General features: G+C 39.0%; 1 protein-coding gene across 4 annotated transcripts in view; it reads left to right on the forward strand.

The window, feature by feature from the left end:
- The first annotated feature begins 6 nt into the window (after positions 1 to 6).
- Positions 7 to 24,547, forward strand: part of RGL1 (ral guanine nucleotide dissociation stimulator like 1) — a 78,590-nt gene continuing 54,049 nt past the window's right edge. For all 4 annotated transcript variants that reach the window (XM_085299676.1, XM_085299680.1, XM_085299677.1 and 1 more), the window contains exons 1-2: positions 7 to 118; positions 948 to 1,058. In XM_085299676.1, the coding sequence (XP_085155802.1) occupies positions 92 to 118; positions 948 to 1,058 (138 nt within the window). In that variant the 5' untranslated portion in view covers positions 7 to 91. The remainder of the gene's footprint in view (positions 119 to 947; positions 1,059 to 24,547) is intronic.

Raw genomic sequence — 24,547 nt, forward strand, 5'->3', positions numbered from 1 at the left:
CGGCCCGCGGCGGCGGCCGCTGACAGGGCGGCGCGGCCGGCGTTGGCGGCCAGCGGCATGCCCCGTCGAGGCGCCCGGCAAGGAACTGAGAATGAAATTGCTGTGGAAAGCTAAAATGGTAACGGGGGGCTGCGGGCTGGGGCGCCTCTGCGGAGCGGGTGGTGAGCGGCGCGGGCGCGGGGAGACAGCGCTTCGGAGGGGGAAGTGAGCCGAGCCCCTCTGCATGAATCCCCCTGCGTGCTTTTGTACGGGTAACGGGAGTAACTTGGGGAGCGAGGGGTCGTTTCGGCTCGTGCTCGGTTATAGTTTGGAAGATGCTGCACTTCTTTTTCGTTGCCTGTTTAATATTTGCAACTTTCATAGCCTCGACTCTGTACAAAGTTTCCGTAGCTAGAAATAATAGGCTTTGGAAAAGCAAACCACAAGTGCTTTAGCTCCCTCCTGTCAAAAGAAACGAAGAGTTCCTGTGTTTTAAACGCTTGCTACCTTCTAAGTTGAAAGGCTGTCTGCCTAAGTAATTCAACAGTTTTAATAGCGCAATTCCTTCCATAAATGAAAGGCCAAAGAGATTAATTGCTTTAGAAAAAAGGGGAGGGGGGAGGGAGAGGGAAGAGAGACTGCTAATCAAAACCAAACTATTTCCTTAGAAAAGACTATACAACTATTTAAAATATGTGCTAGTCTAGGAAAAATAGCTAAATGGAAAGTCAGGGTATCTTGATACCACAGGAAAGGCTGGCTTGCCAAGAATATCTCTAGAGTTCCCTTAATCTAAAAGTATCCTATATTACTTTGACTGTTGTGTTTACTTTGTGCAGCCCATCTTCTGTGCTGTGCTCTGCATGAAGCAGCAGTGCACCTGGTATAGATTGTGGTTAGCAGAAGAAGGGGGGAAAGTTCCTTTCTCTCTCTCTCTTTTTTTTTTTTTCTTCTTCGTTCCCTGGCAGAGCTCAATTCAGGACTGGGGTGAAGAGGTAGAAGAGGGAGCTGTTTACCATGTCACCCTTAAAAGAGTGCAGATTCAGCAGGCTGCCAACAAAGGAGCAAGATGGCTAGGGGTAAGTAAAGCTGGCACAGCGGTGTTTTGGAAGACTGCTCCTGGACTTTGGAGCCTGCTCTAGGGAGCTTAATTCCACAAGAATAGTTATGATATTAACTTTTAGCACTGACCTTTTCCACCATTTATTAAAAAAGCAAACTGAATTTGCCTGTGTCATTTGAAAGAACTCTCTTGTGTTGACTCTTCCTCTTTTGCTGATTTTGCTGATATGTGTAGCAAGGATTTGACTAATTATAGTGATACTTAATGGAGAAATAAGGATCTTAGTTTGTGACCTGATCCAAAAGTTGAATATTTACCAGTTATTTCAGATCAGGCTGCGGCTCATCTCTGCTGCTAGGAATCTATCTCAGGCTGCCCAAAAAAACAGTCATGTTATTTTGCCTAGTGTGGATTTCTCCAAAGTTAGTGGAAAATTTCTCAAAACTTAAATATAGATTTGGGCCTTATCTTGTTGCTTTGTCATCCAGATGTGGTATTTGTCTTACCTTCTAATTGTCTGTATTTCTGCAAGAAGTGTTGCTGAATGCTGTTTTCCAAAGCATAAATGCTTTAATGCTGAAAGCAATAAGCTTTAAGTGCACACATGCACTTAATTTGGCATGCTGCTAAATGCCTTCACCTTTGTCAGGCTAAGTCCTCAGCTGATACAAAAAGTCCTCACTTCACTGAAATCAGTGGAGCTCTGGCAGTTTGAGCCACATCATCAGGAGGTGGCTATAGCTTTGGTATTATTTTGTTATGTTTATAAATTTTCTTCAGGATCAAATGCAACAATGTGAGAGCTTGGTTTAATGTAGTATCCAGGTCAGTATTTTAAAGACCCTTAGAACTGTTCTGAGATTTATAGCAAATAGATTTCTTATTAAGTTCCATGACATAAAACAGTACCTCAGTGCTGAAACCACAGTCAAGAAAGATAAGCAAATTTTGTCCTGCATACAGATAGTACTTAGAATTTCCCCTCTCCATATTTTCAAGAAGTACATAGAGTTCTAGTCAGAACAGATAATTTCGAATCTGCTTCCTTTGAGTGGCAGATTTCCCATCTCTGCCTCCTGTTTATAGCAGGATTGGGGGAAAAATATTAGAATGTATTTTTGAGCTCCTGTAAATTTCCCAGATGGTGGTTTTTGTAAGAGGTGGAGATCATTTTGAATAAGCCTGTTTCCTATAAATGTAGTTTAAGAAAAGTGATTTTTTTTTTCTGTTTTGATTGTGGTTGTTCCTTGTATATAGAATGTACTAGGTCTTGATCATGTTCTGAAGGAGAGAGTTTGTGTGTATTCCTGATATCATCACCACAGCTGATGGCACTTGTCTTAACGAGGATAAAGGATTGTGAAGTCCTAGAAATGAGTTTTGGCTTTTTTTATGGCTAGCAGTAGCTTTTTCCAGGTCAGAATCAAGCCATATTTTTGTGGAAGGAATCCATGTGTCACAAGTGTGCACCTGTTCTGGGCTTCAACTTCAAGGCTGGCATCTTCCATGAGCAATAATCTCATACATGTTATTTAAAAATATTTGTAAATTTATAGGCTTTTTGTTAAACACTTCATAACATAAAATATTTTAAGTTTTTTCTGTGGTCTTGTTTTATTAATGGCTTTCCTGTGATTCTAAAGTCAACAAATAGCCTGTAACTCAGAACATTATTTATGAATAGGCACCCCACCAGCAGTTTTGCCCTGAAAAGCAGAATTGTCTTTTGTAATTGTCCTCAGGTGGTTTTTTTTTTGTTTGTTTGTTTTTGTTTTTTTTTGTTTTTTTTTTTTTAAGCCTGAAGCTGGCGGAATTCTATGTTGTTAATGTTTTTCAATGCTTTGAAATTCATAGTGCTACATTAAAAAAACTGTTGGATTTATCAATGCTGGTCTTGCTTCTGTTCTTAATGCTGCTCTTAGTCATGCTTGGGTTGAAGAGTCAAGATCAAGTTAAGAGTATGGGAATTATGCATTCATATCAGCAGATATTGAGCCTTAATTTAAACAAATACAATAACTCTGTTGATTGTATTTGTGCATAATTTACTTTTTTTATTTTTTTTAAGACTTTCAATATCTGGCTGTCTGAGAACTGTCAGTTTGTGTCCTATAAAGGTCCAGTTAGCAGTATGACCTTCTTAGAGGCATTGAGTTTCTCATGGTTTATTGCAGCAGGTCAAGTTCCTTGTGACTTGACTTGAAAAGCTGAAGTCCCTTTAAAACAAAAAGCCTTCATGTTGTGTGTGGATATTAAATATTGCGTGGCATTTTTCATCAGTGGTGGTTTGATCTAGTGATCTCAGAATGGATAATTTTTAGCGATGCTGCGTGTATAAATTACTTCATAAACTTTTAAGTTGAAAAGCATTAGACTGTAAATTTGATGTGTCTAAGAGAACTGCAGATTTAACTGAGTGTGTCATACAACTTGTGTTAAAGGAAATATATTTGATCAAGTATATTGGGACTTCAAACTTCAGTAGTCAAATGAATTTGTAATTCTTGCATAATTACATTCTTTTAGAGGAGGCATCTGTACGTAAATGAACTTGGATTTTCTATATTTCAAGAAGTCTCATAAACTTTGTTTTAAACAAAATTCTCCACCCTAACTAAGCAGTGAGGGTTCCTGAAGGATAGGTCCTGTTATGAGGGAAAGGTCTGTTTAAAAGCCTATCATAGGATTACAGTTTAAGCACTGTAAACACTGGCCTATTTAAATGTGGAAATATAGTTGTGATGTTTCAAATGTCTACAATTAAAAAAAAACTAGGCTATCACTTAAACAGTCATCAGCAGCTTCAAACCTTTCAAAAGTGTGAAGGCTGTGTATAAACACCAAATTTCTCAGTTTTAAATTTAACATTAGATATGAAAGGATGCCTGGTGACTGTTTTTGTCTGTTAAACTTGTTTTTAAATATTTAATGAAGCTTAAGACTTTAGGCCCTACAGTGTTACAGAAGATTAGAAACCTCAGTATTAGCCTGTTGCTGTGATAGGTGCTGCACAAAAGCACTATCCTGGCCAAAACGTACTTACAGGTTGAGCATCAAACGAGACTTGTCTATAGGCATATGTTGACTCTTCTGAGGGTTGACATTAGAGGCAGTGGTATCAACTTCGCAGAAGCCCAGTTTTTCTCAAGTTATTTGTAAGCATCAAGGAAACTGAGAGTTTCAAGAAAATTTTCAAAGCCAAATGTTACTCCTGGAGATATTTAGAGAGAATCCCTCCCAGGTTTGACAGGTTCAACAAGAGAGAACATGAAGGTGTTAATTTGACAACGCCTTCGTATTTGAAAACGTGAATGGGCTTTGACATCTCTAGGGTAGACCATTCAGCTGTGGGAGGCAGGATCTTGAGAGAGGTGGCAAAGAGCCTTAGAACAAGCTGTGAAGGCAACAAAGTAGAAAAGGCAAGTGAAAAGTTTAAAAGTTCTGTAGTGTTTTTTGTTCTGGAGCTGGCAGCTAGCTATCCATGAAAGGAGGCTGAGAAAGGGGCTGAGTCTTACTGTAGCCAGGGGTAGGTAAGAACCGTAGAACAGTGGCTGTGAAAGTAGATTATCCACTGAGTGCCTGAATTTGTCAGCAATATCTCAACTATGTATGAATGGAATTGAAAGTGGTGAACTCCAGTTGGTGATTGATCATTCAGTAAACTGAAAGAGGAAAGAAAAGGAGCAGGTAGAGAAGTAAGTGGTGAAATAGGTGGGATTTTTAAGAGAGGAGAGACCAAAAGGTATTTTTACTGGGAGAGGAGAGTGGGAGTATAGGAAGTAAAAGATAAAAGGGGGCAAGAGAGATGTTAGGAAGTGGAATGGGATCTATTAAGCAAATGAAGGAGTAAAGAAGATGACCAAAGGCAAGCAACTTCTGTGACTGATAGAAACCAGAGAACTGTACAAGAGTCCTTTGTAAGATTTTGAGGAGCTGGGTTTGAAGATATGGAGTAAGATTAATTGAAATACTAGAATTGTTTGACTATGGAGTGGGTAAAATTGAAGGAAGAGGGGAAGAAAAAAAAAAACATTTTTGCAAAGGTAAATTGGCCTAGTTGTTGGGTTTCTGACAGATTCCCCATGGATCAAGTGGATGCACGTAGCGAAGATGCAGGGCTGGGGGTTAACAGACTGGAACTTGCAGTGACTGAAAGAGGAAAGGACTAAGGGTATAAGACAGTATGCCAGAAATACAACGAATGACTATATAAATAGCAAAGAAAGAAGAGACTGAGTAGTTCATGGCCACTTCGACTAGAGAACATTTTTGGCAGCTGACGGAATTGAACCTAGGCCAGATGATTCCTTTGTCAAGTAACTGACCGATCCAATGAGAGGTGATGCTGTTTAGTGAGGTTTACCTTAAATCAGTTTTCAGAGGATGATTCAGTTGAATAGAAAGGTAAATAAAGGCTGCAAGATGATTATTTTTACAATGTCATACTTAGAAACTAAGGGAAGTAGTTGGTGAAGTCATGTAAAGTAGGAAGTTCAAGCAGTTGAATGTGTGAGTTTGGTAGTTTGAGTCTCAAAATTGCAAGGTCTGCTTTGACTTTACATTGTTGGGGGGGGAGAGAACTTTTGGAGAAGGATAGGGGAATTATTTTTCTTTCTGTTAGGAATTAGATTTTTAGGAATCTTGTCAGTAGAGAAAGCTTTATCTTAAGGATTAAAATAAGAGTTTCCAGAAGTCAGGCCTTGCAAACCAAATGAAAGCAAACAGCCAGAGTTTTGTCAGCCATATAAGAACAACAGCCAAAAAGAAAGGGCGATTTCACAGAGAAAATGAGATAGGGATTAAAGTTATTCCAGATATAAGCAAAAACCTAAATGATTTTTTGTCTGTTTTCTGTAAGGATGACAAAGATTCACGTGTATGTTGATGGTAATGATAACTCATGAGGCTTTGACACATCTTTGAGTTTTGTCTTTGCCTAGTAGCTTGATGTGCCCAGACTGGGAGCTGGATAGTTTCCACCCCTAAGTCACCTAAGAGCTGGTGTATGAAATGACAGTCCAGGGGTGAGGAGTTCTAATACATCGGCCAAGTGAGAAATTACGTATGACTGGAGTATAGCAAGTGTGACTTGTCTTGTAGGGGAGAGGGAGGTGTTGTAATAGGGACATGTGATCCAGGTAAGTTGAAGGTATTCTGACTAATAAGACAACTGATTTTTCTGGATTTAAAAAGACATTTGGTTTCATCTCTTTAAGTTTCTTTTAAAATTTACTATTGAAGTTTCTTGAAAAAATTAGTCTATGCAAAGACTGAGGACTTATAAGTAAAGGACCTGTTGAAGAAGAGCTATTGCAACTCAGGCTGAAGAGGAACTGCAGGGCTAGAGACAGGTACCTACTGTGAATCTATGTGGGTCGCTCCTGAGACTAAACTGCTATCGTAAGTTTATTAAAATCACCAACATAAAAGCAGGAATATGCTGACAAAATCTGATGATCTAGTGGAGGAAGGAATATCTGCAGGATGGAAATATCCTATGGCTGGCATTTCTGAATTGGCATAACAGAAATAGGATGAAATTAAGTAGCACAGAATGCAAAGACATATTTGTAAATTAATGAAAGTAATTTCTGCTGTTGGCTAATATTTTTGACCTTTCTTGTTCCTTCCAACTTTGGATATGTTAATCAATCACAGGATATGTGAGCCACCAGGATGACATGAAGTGAAGAAGGCAAATGTGGTGCTCAAATGTTTTAGATTATTGCCAATACAGACAGGAAGCATGAATTCCATTATACAGTGGATTGCAGTGTGTAATTCTGGTCAGTCATTTCAAGAAAGTTGATTTAAACTGGAAGGGTGGCAGAAGAGGACCTCCAGGATCATCAAGAAAATGATGAGCATGCCTGATAAGTCTGAAGAGCATAGCTTGATTAGCTTAGCAAAATGAAGACTTGGGAAGTATATGATTAATTCAATTAAAAAAATGAAGCAAGCACTAGGAATGGAAAAGAACCATTCATGCTAAAGCATGAACTTAGAGGAAAGTTTCAAATCATCAGAACAATGAGATAGCGAAGTGACACTTCAGCAAGAGTGAAGGAAGAAAAGAACCTGATAGCATCAACAGTGGAGGTGCTTCAGTTGGTGAAAAGGGCTGCAGAGTAATTTCCTTTGGTAGCAGACTGCCGCATCTTTCAGTTGTATGTTTCTAAGTCAAATAGAAATGTAGGAGGAAGAAAATGCTCAGCTAAGGAGAGGATTGGGGTAGGTCATCAATATGGAAATTGCATTTTTGGGGGATAAGTGTGGGAGTTTGTGACAGAGGGGAAAAAAGAGAGAACCAGCTCTATAGTTAGAGAGGCAAGCTGATTGTGAGGAGTTGGTTGTGTGTTAGATAGGTAAAGATAGAGATCACGATGAGAAAGAGGAGTCCATTCAGAGAAGAGAGAGTGCAGAGCAGGAAAATTGTGAAGAAGCAGTTCTGTGTTAAAAGCTGCTTGTGGTCATATGCAGATTGGTGAAGAAGAGATATAGCTGTAGGGCTTAATTAAAGGTAGACCAGGAGCCTGGTGCTGAAAGACTACAAAATGAGGAGGAGGCTGCTGATGACTGATGTGATTTTAGTTTTAAAATAGATGTTCTAGAGCCAGCGAGAGATGGGCAGGTGGCAGTGAGGGGGTTCTTGCTGGCAGAGGTGGGGAGGGTAGGAGGTGATAGCAGTGAGGAAGGAGGGTGAATGCAGAGAATGCTTTGGTCTAATGTTTGAATGTACATTGGTAAGAGCACTGTGGAGAAGTGGATGAAGAAGAGTAGTAGATAGATGTTAGACAATATTGATGTGGAATTGGAGGAGAGAAAACAGTGTAAAAGAAAAGATACACTGCTGCAAAAAAGTGATGAAAAGCGTGGGTGAGGCTTGGCAGATGCACCAGAAGATTGCAAAGTGAAAAGCAAGCAGAGTTTTCAAAATGCTGTGAATTTGCTTTGTAGACCTCCCCCTTAGTCAGCCAGTGTTTTATCTCACTCTTCCAGGAGTTAGGGAGGGGTGGATGAATGGTGTCCAGCACTTGGGGAATCTGAGGGGAAGCAGGAGGGAATGAGTCTCTGAGACAGGAGAGGCTCTCTAGGGCTGCAAATATTTCTCGTAACAGAGTACTTTGCCTCCTCCTGTGAGGAGTGAGGAAGAGACTCGCGCTCTGCCTCTGAACAGAAGGCTTTTATCAGGGCAGTATATAAGAAATGCAGCCAGGAATGGGGGTGCTCCTAAGCTGCTGTACAGTGGAATAATCATATAGAGCCTTTATCTCCCCATCTGAAATGATTGCTAAGCTTTGGGAGAGTCATCAAATCTCAAGTTTTTTGCTCTACAGATGAATGGGTGCTCTTTGTGTCTTAGATATCCAGATAACAGATCTGCTCCCTCATGGCCAGTGCTGTCTGACCATTTAGCTGTTGGTTACGTCTGTAAAGCAGAGTTTAAATGCGTGTTTTTTCTTTTTACTTTTTCTGCTTGCAGCTAAACTTTCAGTCCTTGCATTTGCCATCTCCCAGAGGTTGATTCAAAATATTATTTGTCTCGAGGTATTTTTGATGCTATGACATTGGGCATATAGCTGAACAAACTCCTTGGAAAATGTAACATATAAATGAGTTACTGTAAAAGATATGTTAATGATAGATTTGGTGCCTTTTAGTTATGCTTTTTTAAATTTTTTTTTAACACTGATAGTATTTGATTATCCTTTCTGAGAATCTTGTGTGTTGTTTCAAAATTGGACTGGAAATAATTGTATTACACTACAAGATGAGTATGACCACATGTTTGGCTTCTAAACACCTCTGCAGTCACATACATTGGCAGAAACTTTGTGCTGGAGAGTTCAGTCAGAAAAAACATTGCAGAAACTTCAGTCTAACTAATCCATATCCCATTTTAGGGTAAAACCTTCTCTTTGATGACTTGAAAAAATATCTCAGCAAGTAAGTTTTTCTTTTAGTTATATTCTTTTTCCTTTCCAACAGTGGCCTGCTAAATAGAGGTTGAGATTTAAATGGTGCCTGGAACCATCAACAGGAACATCCAGAGTCTCAGATTTTCTCTGAGCTGAGCTCCTGTCCTCCCATGTACCTTTCTGAGCCAGCTCCAGGTTTTTCTTGGATGTTCTTGTCAGGTGTAACTTCCCATGCAGTCAGGAGGCAAGGATTTTGCTGATTTTTGTCCTTGTTGCGGCTTACTGTTTTGTCCTCTGATTTATATTGTATGTTTGTCCCTTTTGGCTAAATAAGGCCCTCTGGAGTCGGATTTCTGCAGCTTGTCCCTGCTGCCCAGACCAAGGCAGGGTATATGTTTGGCAAAGGCAGAAAAATGGATCCAAAGGAACCGATGGGCAATATCCTTACAGGAACCTGGTAGCACTCCTGTCTACTAAGGAAAATATTTTCCCTATACGCTCTTCTCTGAGGAACTATCTTGAAGATGAAGAAGAAAAGAAGATGGTAAAGACAGTGCTGCCGTTGATTTTCGTTTAGTGAAAGATGCCTCTTAACTATTGAAGACCCATGGAAAAGACACATAGGAGATTTCAGAGAGAACGAATCATTTTTCCTGTGGACAGGTAGACAGTGATCAAAAGAAAGTCTTGGAATACTATTGAGCTTGAATTGCTGTTGTAGGTAGGCTTGCTCTTGCCTTTTCCTTCAGTTATGCCATAGCCTTTAGTAATGACTTCTTTTGGTATGTTTTTCTCCTTTCCAGTTCAGGCACACATCTCTGCTCCAGGGGTCTTCCAAGTAGCACTCCTACATGCAGTTATAAACTTGGTAATACAGGGTGTGTATGGGTTGGGCGCTCAAAAATGAAACCTGGGTTTGGTATGATTTTTAAAATAGAAGCCTCAAAAATTACTGTCTTTACTTTCCCAGTTCCAGCTACAAAATGCATAATTAGAAGGGTAACTAGTTTTATAGCACAGTATCATGCTCTCATTTGAGCTTTAAGTCTTGCATTCCGAACTGTCAAAGCCTAGCAGGATTGCAATGCTTTAATCTTGCAGTGTTCTTAACCCTGAGTGAGGCTATAGGAAACTCTTTTGAGGCTACGCGGAACTAGGGAGAAAGACGCAGGAAGCCTCTCTTCCTGTAGGACTGTGCACAGGCATCTCCTGCTTATGATCATTGGGCTATGCAGAATAGCAAGAAGGAAGGGAGGCCTCGGAATAGAAAATGTTATTCTGGACTGCGTTGTTAGTACGTTTTTAAACTGTCCAATTTTTGCACTGATTGCATGTGACTTCATTTTGGAAATCTTACGGAAAGACTACTCAGGAAAACTTATTTTGGCATACTTTCACTTAACCTGTGACATGTAGGAATATAGCAACACCCTGTACTATAATTGATCTCCACTGGGAATTCATCTGATAGCCAGTGTGCCAGTCTTTCTAAACGATGCTTCTCCTTCAATTATATTAACTACCTTAGGGCTAACATCATTGATTTGTCTTGCTTGTTTTTTTGAGAAGAAATAAATGACAGGAGTAACAATAAATTGGCTTACTCTGAAAAGAAACTGGCATTTTCCTTCTAAATGTTGTAAGATCTAGGTCACTTGTTGGGTTAAAGAAGTGTTGGCAAGGAATGTGGCTATGTGTCATCGGAAAGCCTGGGAGAAACAGCATACGAGCTGGACTGAGATGCTGTAAAGAGAATAGCCCTGGAGAAACCATTAGTTTTACAGTTTTAGTTTTGATGTTTTCGTTTAAGAAACAGGCTGAAGCATTGCAAGCATGTTACTCACACTTGAATTTAAATTTAGCTTTGGTAAAGCTAATTAAAAATATGTTTAGTGACAGTGTGTAAATGCACGCTTTGAACTTGTATCTTTTACTATTCCTGTGGAAATCTGTTTTCTAAATATATAGCTTCCTGTAACACCATTGTAAGGGTACAGCTGTGTGAAGAAATTGTCACAGAACAAGCAGCTCATGGCCTGTCCCCTTGAAGAAAATGGGGTAAGCTGCCTTGTGTGGAAGGAGTAAATGAATGCTAACTCAATGTGAATTACATTCTCACTTCTCTTTTGCCAGTATGTAGCAAACCAGAGAAAAACTGTGTGTAATGCATTAGTGCTTTTTTTCATCCTGGTAAGATAGTATCAGAGTTTGTAGAACATTATCTTTATGCACAAGATGCACAAGACATACTTTTTTCTTTTTCTTTCTTTTTTTTTTTAAACATCAGAAAAACAGAAGGTCCCTCTTGTGTTTGAAACATTATATCCTTTGGGGATCATTCGGTCAGCAGCAACGCTCCACTTATCTGGTGAAAGTAGAGCAGGTTGATAGACCGTTCTTAAAACCCTGGAATAGTATTTGGGTATGTTTTACTCATAAATCTTTCTATGTCTCTTAGTACTTTTAACACATACATATCTGAAGCTCCTAAAGGGCTGAGCAGTTGAGCAATTGTTACCTCCGGGGATTTGTTGCCATCCTTTGCCTCTGCAATCTCCCAGAAGTTCTTTTGCCCTGACTTTCCAAAAATGCAGTCTCTTCTCATATTCGGTGACCATATGAGCTCTTGAGATGTGACTTACAGGTTTTTGTAGGTGCTATACCTGCATGTAGGATTGTATTTAGGACTGAACTATAAAGTCCAGGGTCCATTTTTATATGGAATAAGACTTTTGGAATAAGACTTTCTGTGGTGTGTGAGTTTAGTAAAGTCTGTGAAGTTTTTGAAGACATTCAGCGAGGAATTCTATTCTGGACATAGAACTCAGTTTAGTATTTATGGAAATCACTCTACTTTGGACTAAAATGGATTCACATTAGTGACTGAATACAGCTGCCTTGTAGCTCAGTTCAGCACTATGCCACCGATAATTTAGGAACCAAGAGGAAAGTAAATATATATCCAAGTGATCTTGCATTCTGACCAGCATCTTTCATCCAAATGCCTTTCAAAGTGTGGCCACAAATTTTCACCAGAAAGGCTATGTGAAGTATATTGTAGTGTAACATAGTACAGATGTTTTATAAGCATTATAAACATACACTTGGGTGGCAGTGGTGTTATAACCTGGAGTTTGGAATAGTTCCACTGTACTTTGGGAGGTGGGAAAAAGAGGAAACAAATATTTCTGGGACAATAAGTTTTTTTTTTTTTTTTTTTTTTTTTTTTTTGAGATTGCTGGAGAGTTTGAAGTGTTGGAAAAAGTTCAGGAGGAGATGGATTAGTTATCAAAGGTGCATGATAGAATTTATTTTGTGCCTTTGTAGTGTTATCACATGGATATCTTCTTCACATGTGGCATATATTCAGGAAGGAGCAGCTGTTTAACAAGGCAGGGTAACACACTGAAACAATTCAAGACAGGAAGTGAATTAATTGGAACCACTTGGGGAGAAGTTCTGGACTTCTGTGAGTCCGGAGAGTCCTGTGGAAATGCTTGCTTTCTGTGCAACAGCGGTTGTGAAAGCAACCTCAGCTGTTGTAGTAGCCACGGGAGGAATGGAGTGAAACTTAGAAAATACAGTTGAAAAAGTTGCAGTGGCACCTTGCTGCTTCTTGATTCTTGTTCCCTCATTTCAAAAATAAGGGAACTAGAAAAGGGCTTCACAAATGGGAAGGATTTGCAGGCATTAGGAGACACTGAAAGACGATAATTGTGAAATCTAGGTCTTGGTGCAATGAGGGTTGATGCAGCTTTAACGATAAGCACATTTATTAAATCTTTAAGGGATTGGGGTTTGATACTGGTAATGAATAGGAGGGTGTAGCAATGGTATTTAAAACAGTGAATGGAGCAGGGATGCTTTGTCTCCGGGGAGTGTTCAGTGGTGTTGAAAAGCAGTGCGTTTTAAAGTGAGAGGGGAAAAAAGAAATGTGTTTAATATTGCACATAATTTAGCTCAAGGACTCGCTGCTACATTAGTTGCTTAGAAGCATAGAGAAAAGATTAGACATTTATATAAATAATGAGAATAACCACATTAATACTATGTGAGATTTAAAATACAAGGTATATAACATTTGTGATTTAGGTGCAACACAGACTTCCTGCAGTTAAGAGTCTTTTCCTGTAGACTGGTTATTCTGTCTGTTCTGGAAATGTCTTCACCTTCCTGTATAGCATCTGGCTGTTGTCAGAGGGAAAAACCTCTAGTTTAGTCTAAAATGACTATTATTATGGGCTGCTTCTTAGAAAGTTCTGTTTTCAGTTTGTTTGTGATGAATATTTAATGAAGCAGAATAAAATTGGATATAGGCAGTCATGAAAAAGTCAGCTACAATGTCCAGATGTGGGACCATATTGCAACGTAATGTGGGGTTTTGTTGTGGGCCTGTTTTTCGGCTGTTCTGCAACCTTGTTCTGGTCAATCAGAACTTTGGGTGCTCAAATCCTGCCTTTTTTTTTTTTTTTTTTTTTTTTGTGTTAAACAAAAGTCTGTGTCCATGCTGTTTTAGACTCTGAATGTAGGAATCGTGTGGGTTGCCCTTTGCTTTACCCCATTCAACTTCATAATAGCCTCCTTAAAAATAAGGCAGCTAGAACAGAATATGGTACTCTACATGTGGTCTCATCAGAGCTTTTATGCAGTGAAAGAATAATGTCCTTTGACTTGGTTCAGTACCCTTTATTTATACTTTGCAGAATTGTTTGCTTTTTGTAGCTGCTTCTAAGTGTTGTGCTGAAAGATTTAATGTTCTGCCTACTCTGTCCCTTCAGATCTTTTCTCTGATCTGTGTGCCACAGTGTGACCTTTGAGGGTAGTACTTTAAACAGAGTTTTTTGCTAGGCTCTTACATTTCTCTACATTTTGTTGCATAAGCCATCTGTTGCCCATTGGAATATAGGAGCCTTTTGACAGCTTTGGCAACCAAAATGAAACTTTGGGAGCTTCACCTTAGGTGCGAAGCTTTCTGCTGTTTGGTATGGTAGCAGTCATCAATCTCTGGCTCTGTCAGGCTTCAGGGTTACAGTCTGATGGAGTTCTTGGTGTTTTTGCTTGTTCATGTTTGCACCGATATTAATGTATGTCCAGATGTTTGCAATCATCTCTGTGTAGCTCAGTCCTACACCAGTGTAGAAGTCATTGCATACTTCAGGCACAGGTGAAATTTATAGTTGTGTACCCATAACTGCCACTTTTCCAATGATCTCCCATGATTTAAAGGGAAATCTTCACTAAGGATAATCTGGCTGCTACATATTATACTGAGCACATGAATTAGTTATGTATTATATATGTAAGCCCTGTTGTATCAATTTAAGAACAATCCTGATACTGTATTAAGAAAGCTGCTGCAAGTCAGGAGTTCTGTGCTCAGTTTTTGTTTGCTAATGGCTGTAATGACACTGTGATTTGAATTGACCAATTTATCTTTGGGTGTTTTAATTTTCTCACCTGTAATATAGTAATTCATTACTATTGTGCTTTATTATCACTGTATAGTATTCAAACCTATGAGAGAAAGCTGTTATACTGGTGGAGACTTGAGAAAAGTTCTTCACCAGAGCAAGAATCCTTTTGATATGCTCTGGACTCTTGTACATTCTTTTCTTTTGAAATTTTGGAGAGAAATACACTCTGTCTCATACAGATGCAAGCTTGACTCTTCCAGTCTCTTTTGTGACAAGTAAGGTTTTTGACTGAGTTTCTCCCTCTTCCTAAAAACTTCCAGCTATAGCCCCAGAGTGTGCTGTGCGGAGGAGCATCTCTCCTGGGTGGTGGGCTGCTGTCTGAGCACTGGGGGTGACTCTGAGTGCTGACTTGGTTCTTGAACCCAGAACCTATGGAATGTACCTGGCAGTCCCATTACTGAGCCACAGTGATATTAATGAAGTGTAGGCATTTAAAATGCTTTCTCTGAGTGATCCTGTTATTAGATTCTGTTCTTTCATCTATTTTCCTCTTACATTTTTCCCACCTTTTAATTCTGGAAGCAGTTTAACTCTAAAGGATTATTTTCTTTTTCCCTCCTACCACTGCAGTTGCTTTTTACAGCTGCCTTTCTCCTTTTGTAGTTTCAACCTTTTTCCCAGTCAATAGCTGTTTCTTCCTTTCTTGGAAATTCGTAGGTTCTTTGTGCAAGTATAACAACATATTTTTATAATCAAGTGGCTTTCTCTATTCAAAGATCTCAGAATGGTTAAACAATGTGAAACAGTTGAGTGATGTGAGATACATTATAATTATCACAGCTGCTGGGCTTCAAACTGGAGACTTAAGATACATGTTGTGTGGTAGCTTAGAGCTCATAATCTTAGTGGTTCGTTCTGACCTTAAAAAACAGTGAGTGTCTCTATACTCTAACGTGAAAATAGACTATCCCGTATTAAAGAGCTGTCTAGAGTTTTATTTCTCTCTAGATATTGGGGGATATAATTTATGCTCCGTATTTCTACTGAATCATATTAAATTACTGTTTTGACTCAAATCAAGTGTTTTTAGCATTCGTGTGGATGGAACTTGCTAGATGAGATGGTAATACTTCAGAGCTTCCCTGGTGTTGGGATGCAAATGACAGCTCACTGTACTTTTCAGAACTAACCATTTTCCTCAGTGCAAAAGAAACCAGTTAACTAAATGCTCCTGAGGTGCATTTGGAAATCAGTTTAAATACTGTGTGCACATACAACAAGAAAATGATTATGCCTACACATCCTTTTGTCTGCCTGCTAGGTTCATAGTAATCTCTGGCCCTACTTGCTGTACAATTTTTCTTTTTAGAGTAGAAACCCTTCAGGATAGGGATGGTATCTTATATTTGACATGGCAGCCATTATGCAGCTCTTGGAAGTGTTTCATACATAACAATAATGTACTTGGTTTGGAAGTCTTACATTGCTTCTATTGAGTTCTTCAGATTAATGCTGGCTGCACTCGATCTGCTGGCTCCATTTTGTGCGCAACATGTGAATGAACTCTTGCGCGCTTACTTGAACCTCGAGGCTTGCGTTCTTCTCAGTGCAAAAACAATCTTCTTGCTAGGAAAACATCAGGTGGCCAAAGAATTGGAGCGCGACAGAGAAGAACAGAGGTATGCTATGAAATCCTGCTGTGTAATTAAACAACAACCCCTCATTCCTCAAAAAAGAAAGAACGAACAATAACGTGGAGGACTTATGTTTTGTATCATAACCTGAAGATTTTTTGCTTTTTATTTTTTTCCCCTCTTGACTTGTAAGCTATACTACTTTCGCATATCTGACTCGATACTTTCATGTAATTAAGTGTGTGTTTTGCCAAAGGCATTAGAGTTCATCTCAAACATTGCATTCTTAAACTGAAATGCAAATGTCCACAGAGGGTTCAGCACTAGTAATCAGTACTTCTTTCTGTTATGCTAGAAGAGATGGATTAATGGCCAGGTGCTGTAGTTATACAAATACAGTAGTGTGTATAGGTATGTAATATATTTATTTGTCATATGCTTGTTGTAGTTTTTCGTACAAAATATGGAATTTATCATAAAGAATATACCTATAGAATTGGCCCAAGGATGTTGCCATCACACATGGTACATACACACATGCATGTATTCAATGTATAGATAGATGTGTGTGTGTGTATTTATATCTGTATTTTTAGAGAGCGTGTGTATGTGTGTGTAAGAGAGAAGAATCCTAACTAACACTCTCCATAATCAGATCTCCTGTAATCTCTAGATAATATAGTAAAAATGCAGTTTGGCTAAAGAAATCACTGAACCAAAATTTTTTGGACTCTTCTAGTGCTTAAATAAATGTTCAAGCTGAAAACTTTTAATATTAGGTAACATTATTTTACTATTTCTGCTTTCTCCACTCAAGCCTCGCCCTGGAAAGAATCCTTAATTTCAAAATAAAGGGTAGTAAAAAGCACAGCCATTGAAGAGTTTAGGTGTATATTCGTGCTATGGTCATAAAATTGTTTAATGCTGACCTATTTCTTCTCTTAAAGGCTAAAAAAGCTTGGCAACAGAGATTGCTCATTGCTCGCAGTAATTATATGAAACGTGTAACAACATTTCCTTGATTTTTTTTCCTTCCACTAAATACCTTACAATTCCAGTACATTTTATTTTAAAATCTGAATCAGAGCCTTCTGCTAAATATTTTCTCCTCTGTCAGAATGCATTTCATCTCCCTGTACCTACAGTTTTATTTCATAGGTTTTAACTGTATGGAGAGCTATCGCCCCATCTTGTTGTTTACATTGAATGCAGTAGGCAGTTTCCGTTAATTTTCTGAGTCTCTGTAATTTTAATTTCTGTGTACTATTTGAGTAAACTTCATAGTTTGTGAGGAAAGCCAATGGTCCAGTCAGGATGAATAAAGCCATATGGGCTTATATAATGAGTATTCGTGTTACTATTATGCAACAGAATTATTACTTGTGGCATCTTTAAATCCATTTTGAGTTCAGCAGTGTTGCCTACTGTCTCATACAGGACTTTCTTTGTTTCTACTGACTGAGCAGAAAGTGATGAGCTTCACAATTAAATTATGTTCTTGGAAGGGGAAAAAGTACTGTGACTTCTTGCAGAAAAAAATCACTGTTTTTGACTACCAGCAGTGTAAGCACTAGTGAAAAATGATCCTTGTTTTTTTTTTTTAGTGGTCAAAATCCGATTTTTTTCATGGTGACTATTACATTTTCATAAAATGGCATGGCTCTTGCCATATTAAATCTGTGTCTCAGTGGTAATATTGAACAATCCTTCCCTTTACAGCATAAAACAGAAAATGCAACATGGTTTGTTTTAGCATTTTTTCATGGAAGGATAATGGGAAGTTGTTTCACAGACCAGTGTTTCACAAACAAAATTTATATGACAGTTTCCTCATACTTCTTTGTCTAGACATAGAATCTTTGTCATCTTTAACATCACGACTGCTTCTAATTGTCAGGATAATATAGAATTTTCAGCTTGCATGCGTTAGTGGTTGGGGTCATGCTCGTACTATAGCTGTAGTAAGTGGTGTCAGTTGTTCACTTGTACCTGAAACAATGCTGTGATGTCTAGTCTTGTCTACCCTATACTGCCTTGGCTTTGTGGTACCTCTATTACTCATCTCTGGATGAGGAGACTAGGACGTAAGCCTGGGAGGGACAGGGTTACATGCAAAGACTTGAAGGACTAAGCTTTCAATTTCAGGGTGGCGTTATGAACAGTTTATGGGCTTGGAAGATGATTTAGCAGCTGTATTTTTTTTATTTTTGTTTATATCTAGGCATCTCATATGGGAAGGAAGGCCCAGTGCATAGACCTTTAAAATGTAGATTAGTTTAAAATACCATAAAATATTTTGTATAGAGGCAGTGCTGTTGTGACACATCCTTGAATCAAATAATCTAATTGGTACTAATTTATACAGTCTACCATGTATAATGGTCTTAACATTTGTGTACAAAGGAAGTTCTGGAAGGACTAATGGGGACTAATGTGTACTTTTGGGTCACTAATTTAGCCTAAGCTGCTTAACTCATTAAAATAAGGAAGGTAGGTTATTACCTATACATGTTCATTAGAAATGCTCTTAAAGTTGGGCAGTCGACATGATCTTAGGCATTTATATAACGTTTTCAGAGTTTATTTAGCTGTTCTGTAGGAAATTTAGCCGCTAATAATTGAATTCTGTTACCACATGATAGAATGTGTATTCAACCTAGCAACTCATGATGCATATCAGCATGTCATATAGTTTTACAAGAATACAACAATCTTTTAAAGTATTATTTTTGCAGAATATGTGTTCATGACTGAGTTTGTATTCTTCCATACTGGTGTCCTTTAGCTACTGGCCTGTGATAGTATTCTGCAGTCAGTCTAGTGGCGCAAATGCTAAGGCCATATGAAAGTCTCTTCTGTTCAACACTGAAGTGTTTCAACCCTATATTAAGATCTAGACTAACTGGTGCTGCATGATATCGGCAGATAACTCCTCCAAAGACAGTGAAATGGTTGAGGAGGAACTGAGGATAAGAGAAGGCCTTTGGTTTGGTATGAGATGTGTTGTTTTCAAGCTCCCAATAAACCTCATGAAAAAGCTAGCTAGGGTTGGGCCTTTTGAGATTAATGTATGTACTTGTCCTGTTTTCAGTTGCCATTTCTAACTTCTATCATCTGCTTATTGAAATAAAATGCAATCTAGAGGTCATATCAATGGTCTTCTGTATCCATTACATTAACTCAATGTAGAAATAACAGTACGTGGTTCTACGGAGTGCTTGTCATTATAGATTGTGAAGTACTTTATAGGGGAGGTCAGTATTACTCTGGTCCTTCTGTAGTTGGAAAAGCTGAGGTGCATAGAGGTGAGTTTCCAGAGCGCTAAGACTCTTGACATACCTTTTAATACCTCCTAGGAGGAACTGTTTTTCTTGCAAAACTGATCTGAAGAGCCAACCTTCCCACCACGTGCAGCTAGCAGACATTCTGCTTTGTAGAGCTGATGTTTTTGAGAAAAGTTAAAATCAGTGAGTGGAGAAAATAGTTACACTCCCTATAAAAGGTGGCAGCAATCAGACACTCACTTGGCTGCGTAATCTGGTTAAGTTAACATTTTATAGACACAGATGATTTTAACTTCAGGAGTGGGGAGCTGCCTGTTTGATTAGGCTATATTTTCAGATAGTCATATCAGAGGCTTGCGTTTTGTACATAAATGTTATATTTGCTGTACTGTGAGCCTTAACTGCTGAATAGCCCTCAGATTAAAGGTACTGTATGGCCATCTCATAGGAATCCTCTATAATCCATACTTGTGAATGCTTCTGTTAGTCTTGACGGTTAATCACTGACAATTTTACACAAGTCCAAAGACTCTGTACAGAGCTCTCACCTCATAGAGATACTATATAAAACTTCTTTTTTCTACAGAAGTCAAAATATTTTACAGATTGGGCTGATTATTACTGGCAAAATGGCCAGTAAAAAACCTTTCCTTGCTCTTGTTTTGGTGCCCTATTCATTTAGCTACATATTTTGAGGATTTATTTACTGTCAATTGCTCATTTTGGTGACTGAACATTTTGCTGTTCCTATGCACTGAAGAGAGGAGGGATGTAGAGTTTTATAGAAATAATTCTTCTCTAATGTGGAAGGGCTTTGGAAAGATGCTTAATACGAATCAGGTTTGTTTGCTGGCAGAGAAGAATATTTCTAGTAAATGTCATTTAATGGCAGCTATTCTTCAAACTGTATAAAGTAGACATAACTAAGAGTCTTGCCGGTTTCATTTTCCTGGAGTTCTTTTTTAGATTAGGAATTTCCTAAATTTCAGTCCTTGATCCAAACCACTACAAGGATTATCTGTACGTCGTTTATGAAAATGTCTCTCTTGTGAGAGAATAAAATTGTGAATGGTAGAGTTGTGGAACGTGTAAAACACAAAAACAGAGAAAATTAAACTATTCTAGTATTTCAGGTTCAGTTAACTCAAAGAAGGCAGTAAGTCAGATAAGAGAGAAAGGTAAAAAGGCTTTTCCTGCTTTTTCTTAGCGGTACTTCTAGCAAGGCAGTGGGGAGTCAGAATACGAAGGTATTTTTGCAGGTGGGAAGCAAAGAGAAGGTAAGTGTGTAAAACATACAAGATGGCTAGAGATGAAGCTTGGGGCTAAGCTGTCGGTGCAGTTTTTGGTCTTTTGAGAAAGCTTGCATACTGCGTAAGTTAACCTCTCTGTTCTCAGAGGACTTCATTCCTGCTGAATAATATGGCCTACATTCCTTTGCTGCACAGACACTTCTGAGAACACACACGTTTCTCCTGTAAATTTGGACCACTTCTCTTGGCTGAGATTTTCCACCATTTATAAGGGTTTGACAATGCCAATTTAGTGTAGACCTCTTTGAAGATTCAACTGCTTTACGCACTTGCTTAAATTCCTTTAGATGCATGCAGCAAGAGGTGGTGTATAAATTAGGCTTCTTTACTTGTGCTTTGATTCATTCCACAATTTCACTGATACCCAAATGAGTCTAAATTTGCATAACTTCAGAAGGTGTGATAATGCACCGCTCAGCGCTTAGTATGCATGTTGTTTCTTATTTTCCCTTGAGTGGGTTTAAGTAGCTGCGAGGTGCCTGAGTGAAAGGGTTCTAACTGAGCAGCAGCACTTGTGTAAGAGGCTTTTTTTTAAAAAAAAAAAAAAAAAATTTTTTTGAATCAGACCCACAGCTTTTGTTACTGTTTGCCAGCTCTTCAGACAGATACGAGACAGCCTGTGAGCTCTAAGGATGCAAGAGAATGAGAATGCCTTTTGTGTAATGGTCATGGGATTAATTGGTCCTGGAAACTCTGGGTTGCTGCCAAGAAAGGTTGTTTATGTGGTAAGGGAGGAAGGGAGAAGGGTGGAGCTCTGGAAATCCAGGAATACCACTAGCTGTCAGATCATAGGAAAGGGCTCATAAAGTTATTTTGGCTGTAATTTTCATTCAGTCAACATACAGAATTCTGATTTTCAACAGCATCCCAAGTGAGGAAATGGGATTTAGCAAAGTGGAGAAAGCACTGCAGAGAGCTTTGCCTTCTTTCTGCTTCCAAATGCACTATATGGTAGAAACAGCTATCCTTGCGCAGAAAAGCATCTGTGCTGCTTGGAGCCCATGGGCTGCAGAAGATCCTACCTCTGGTCACCAAAATTCTGCTTCCAAGCCGCAGTTTCCCATAGTCGAAATTGTGCTTCAAATTCAGAGTCTCATGGGGGCTGTTTTGCAAGCAGACAACTTTTCAGTTTAAGGGATGAGGACAGAGAAGACAGTAGGAAATGCAAGGCTCTTAAATACTGCCGTTGTTGCAGAACCGACTGCAAGGGGAAGAGTGGATGTGTGCAGCAAGGGGCCTATCCTGACAACACTTGAAATGCTTGTGACCTGATCTGATCAGCTTAGTGCATTCACTGCTCTAGCGTATGCTGTTGTGTTATATTGGTAGTGCAAAACTGCTGCTTTTCAGAGGGTTTTTTTTAGTGGCTGTGTGTGTGTGTGTGTGTGTATGTAGGGCAGGACCACCGTAATCTGTGCGTGTTTGAGTCAGTTCAGCATGGTTGTCAGCTGCTGCAGACTGGCATTTTATCTGTCCATATACATACAGAACAATCTTGTTTTCTTCCTTGGGGGGAGGGGGGAGGGACAGGGAGCAGACTTGATATGCAAATTATTCATTAAGATGATTCTCAGAAGACAATGCTATGTCAAATTAGTTGCTCCTGTCTCTGAAGTGGTTCTTTACAAAAGTACTTGGCCAAAGGGAGTAGGCATTTTATACGGCATGGCAAAGCCTGACTACTGCTTAAGTTTGTCTTTTGCTATGGAATTTGCTCTTCACACATCTCTTGTGTTTCATCTCTCTAGACACTTTCTTTATGAAACAGACTGTTTCCATGTAGACTTCTTTAAGCGATGTACGACTGCTTGTTAAATGAGGGATATCTTAGTTTTTTCTTCTCACTGACAAGTGTTATGGCTATTTGCATTTCTAAAAGTGGGGCTTCTGAGGCTTAATCATTCCATGATCTGATTGTTGTTGTTGTTGTTTGTTTTTTTCCCTTTTAAAGGTGAGCATGGTACTGGTAGAGATTAATACTTAGGCAGAGTGAATGAAGCAGTCATTTTTGATTACAGGATGCTTCATTTTTTGGTTACTTTTGCTTATAAGTTATTCCAAATGTAGGTAATTTTATTTGCACATAAAAGGATCTGTCCAGTAAGTTAAGAATAGCAAGAGTGGAAAACATACTAATGAAAGTCAAAAGCATTTAAAAATATAACTGTCAAGATAGCTAAAATATGATTTAAGAGACAGTAGTTATTTAGGTGCTCTTGAAAATCATTTTGCAAAATTTCTGAATAAGTCTTTACTATATCAGTAATGCTTTAAATGACTAAGCCTGAAGAGTATTTGAAATCTGGTTTACTTATCATTGCTCATCCTATTTGTTTCTTTCAATATTTTTCTCAGTCGGCTTAATGAAAAGTGTTGCGTGATTTTCACTTTCAGACACTGCACAGTATATAGGTTGGAAAAAACTGCAAATCAGTGCCTTTTGGTTAAACGAGATTGTTTCCAATGATATTTCTGAAATAATGACTACTATTCTGTGTGTCTCTCTTCTGGGTAGCGGCCTGTTCAGATTTTGAACTTTGTCGCACACTCTTGGTAATCTGTCTTGCTAAGATGTATTATTAACTAAGGAAGTGATGGGAGAGTGCCATCTCTAATGCTGTTGAAAGTTGGGAGGTGGCACTGGTGCCCTTGGCTCATGAGAGCTGCATTTTGGCTGCTTAAGTGAAATCCCTGGCAACTTTGGGGGATTGGGAGGAGCTGCTCTCGCTTTCTCTCTGTTGGTAGACAAAATAGCAAGGAATCAGGACACCTTAGCCAGCTCTTGCAAAGGAGGGCTGGTGGGGAGATAGGATTGTGGTATCAAAGGTCGCATATGGTGCGTCACCAGATTCATAACGGCCTGCTGCTTTTTACACACCTAGCAACAAACTGTGCCAGTAGCAAGATGCTTATAACTTAATACCTGCTTACTTAAGCCCTGTGTTAGTGACTACTGCAGAAAGATGATGTCTACTGGCTGTTAGGCTGTTACTTTTATCTTTGTCCTCATCCTGCAATGGTGCATATGGATATTTTGTACTTTCACAAAGCTTTGGTGAGTCAGTGAGGTTCTGTGTGGGTTCATGAGCTAGCCTGTGTGATGGTGATTACAAGGTCAAGCCCTTAATTGTAACCATCTTGGAACCAAATTAGAGATCACTGGGTACCAGGCATCTCTGAGGGCATTTGCAGCTGTTCTTGGAGTCGGTTTGTGTTTGAAGGACGCTTTTAACCCAATGGTTTTTACTCTAAATGGAGTTCTTGTGTGTTCAGCAAGAACTTTTTACCTGAGTACGGCTTTGTGCTCCTGTGAATGTACCACGTAGCAAAGGATTAGCAAAGATGTTGGAATTACACCTGGATCAGTATGTGCACAGAATAAGAAATGAACTGAAAGAGTATACCTCAGTTTATTCTTTCTACTTTTGCTTTTGAAAGATGCTGCTTATCTTATAGGAAGCTGTTTGCTCATCAGTTGTGCTCACAGATTTCAAGGGCAAAATTCTTTGCCTGAAAGAAGTCAAGGTGAGATTGGCATTTTATAGACTTTATTGTTGTTGTTATTCGCGCACAAAACAACATGTAACTTCTGGTGGCTTTAACTGGCACCACGTAATAGTGATCACTGTGTAGCACTGTCAAAACTTGTCAAAGAGCTTTAGGAGCATCTTTTAATAGCAATGCATGCAGTATTGCTCTAAGCAGAGAGTCGACACAAAAGCAAGCAAGCATGCAAACTTTTGCCTTTGGTTAGCGTGGTTATGTCAGTGAAGAGATGGCCTCTTGATTAAATCCAGATTGAGCAGTTTCCTGTTAGCATGCAAGCTCAGCCCACAGTGTCTTATTCTGAAAGTCTGTTATTGAACTCGTCTGCCAAGTCCTTTTCCTTTTAAACTTACAGGCAGAATTGCAAAAATAATACAAACAATCTCTAAAAGTCTCTT

The sequence above is a fragment of the Rhea americana genome, unplaced genomic scaffold (genome assembly GCF_003343005.1).
Source record: "Rhea americana isolate MKP2758 unplaced genomic scaffold, rheAme1 scaffold_151, whole genome shotgun sequence".
Classification (NCBI taxonomy): domain Eukaryota; kingdom Metazoa; phylum Chordata; class Aves; order Rheiformes; family Rheidae; genus Rhea; species Rhea americana.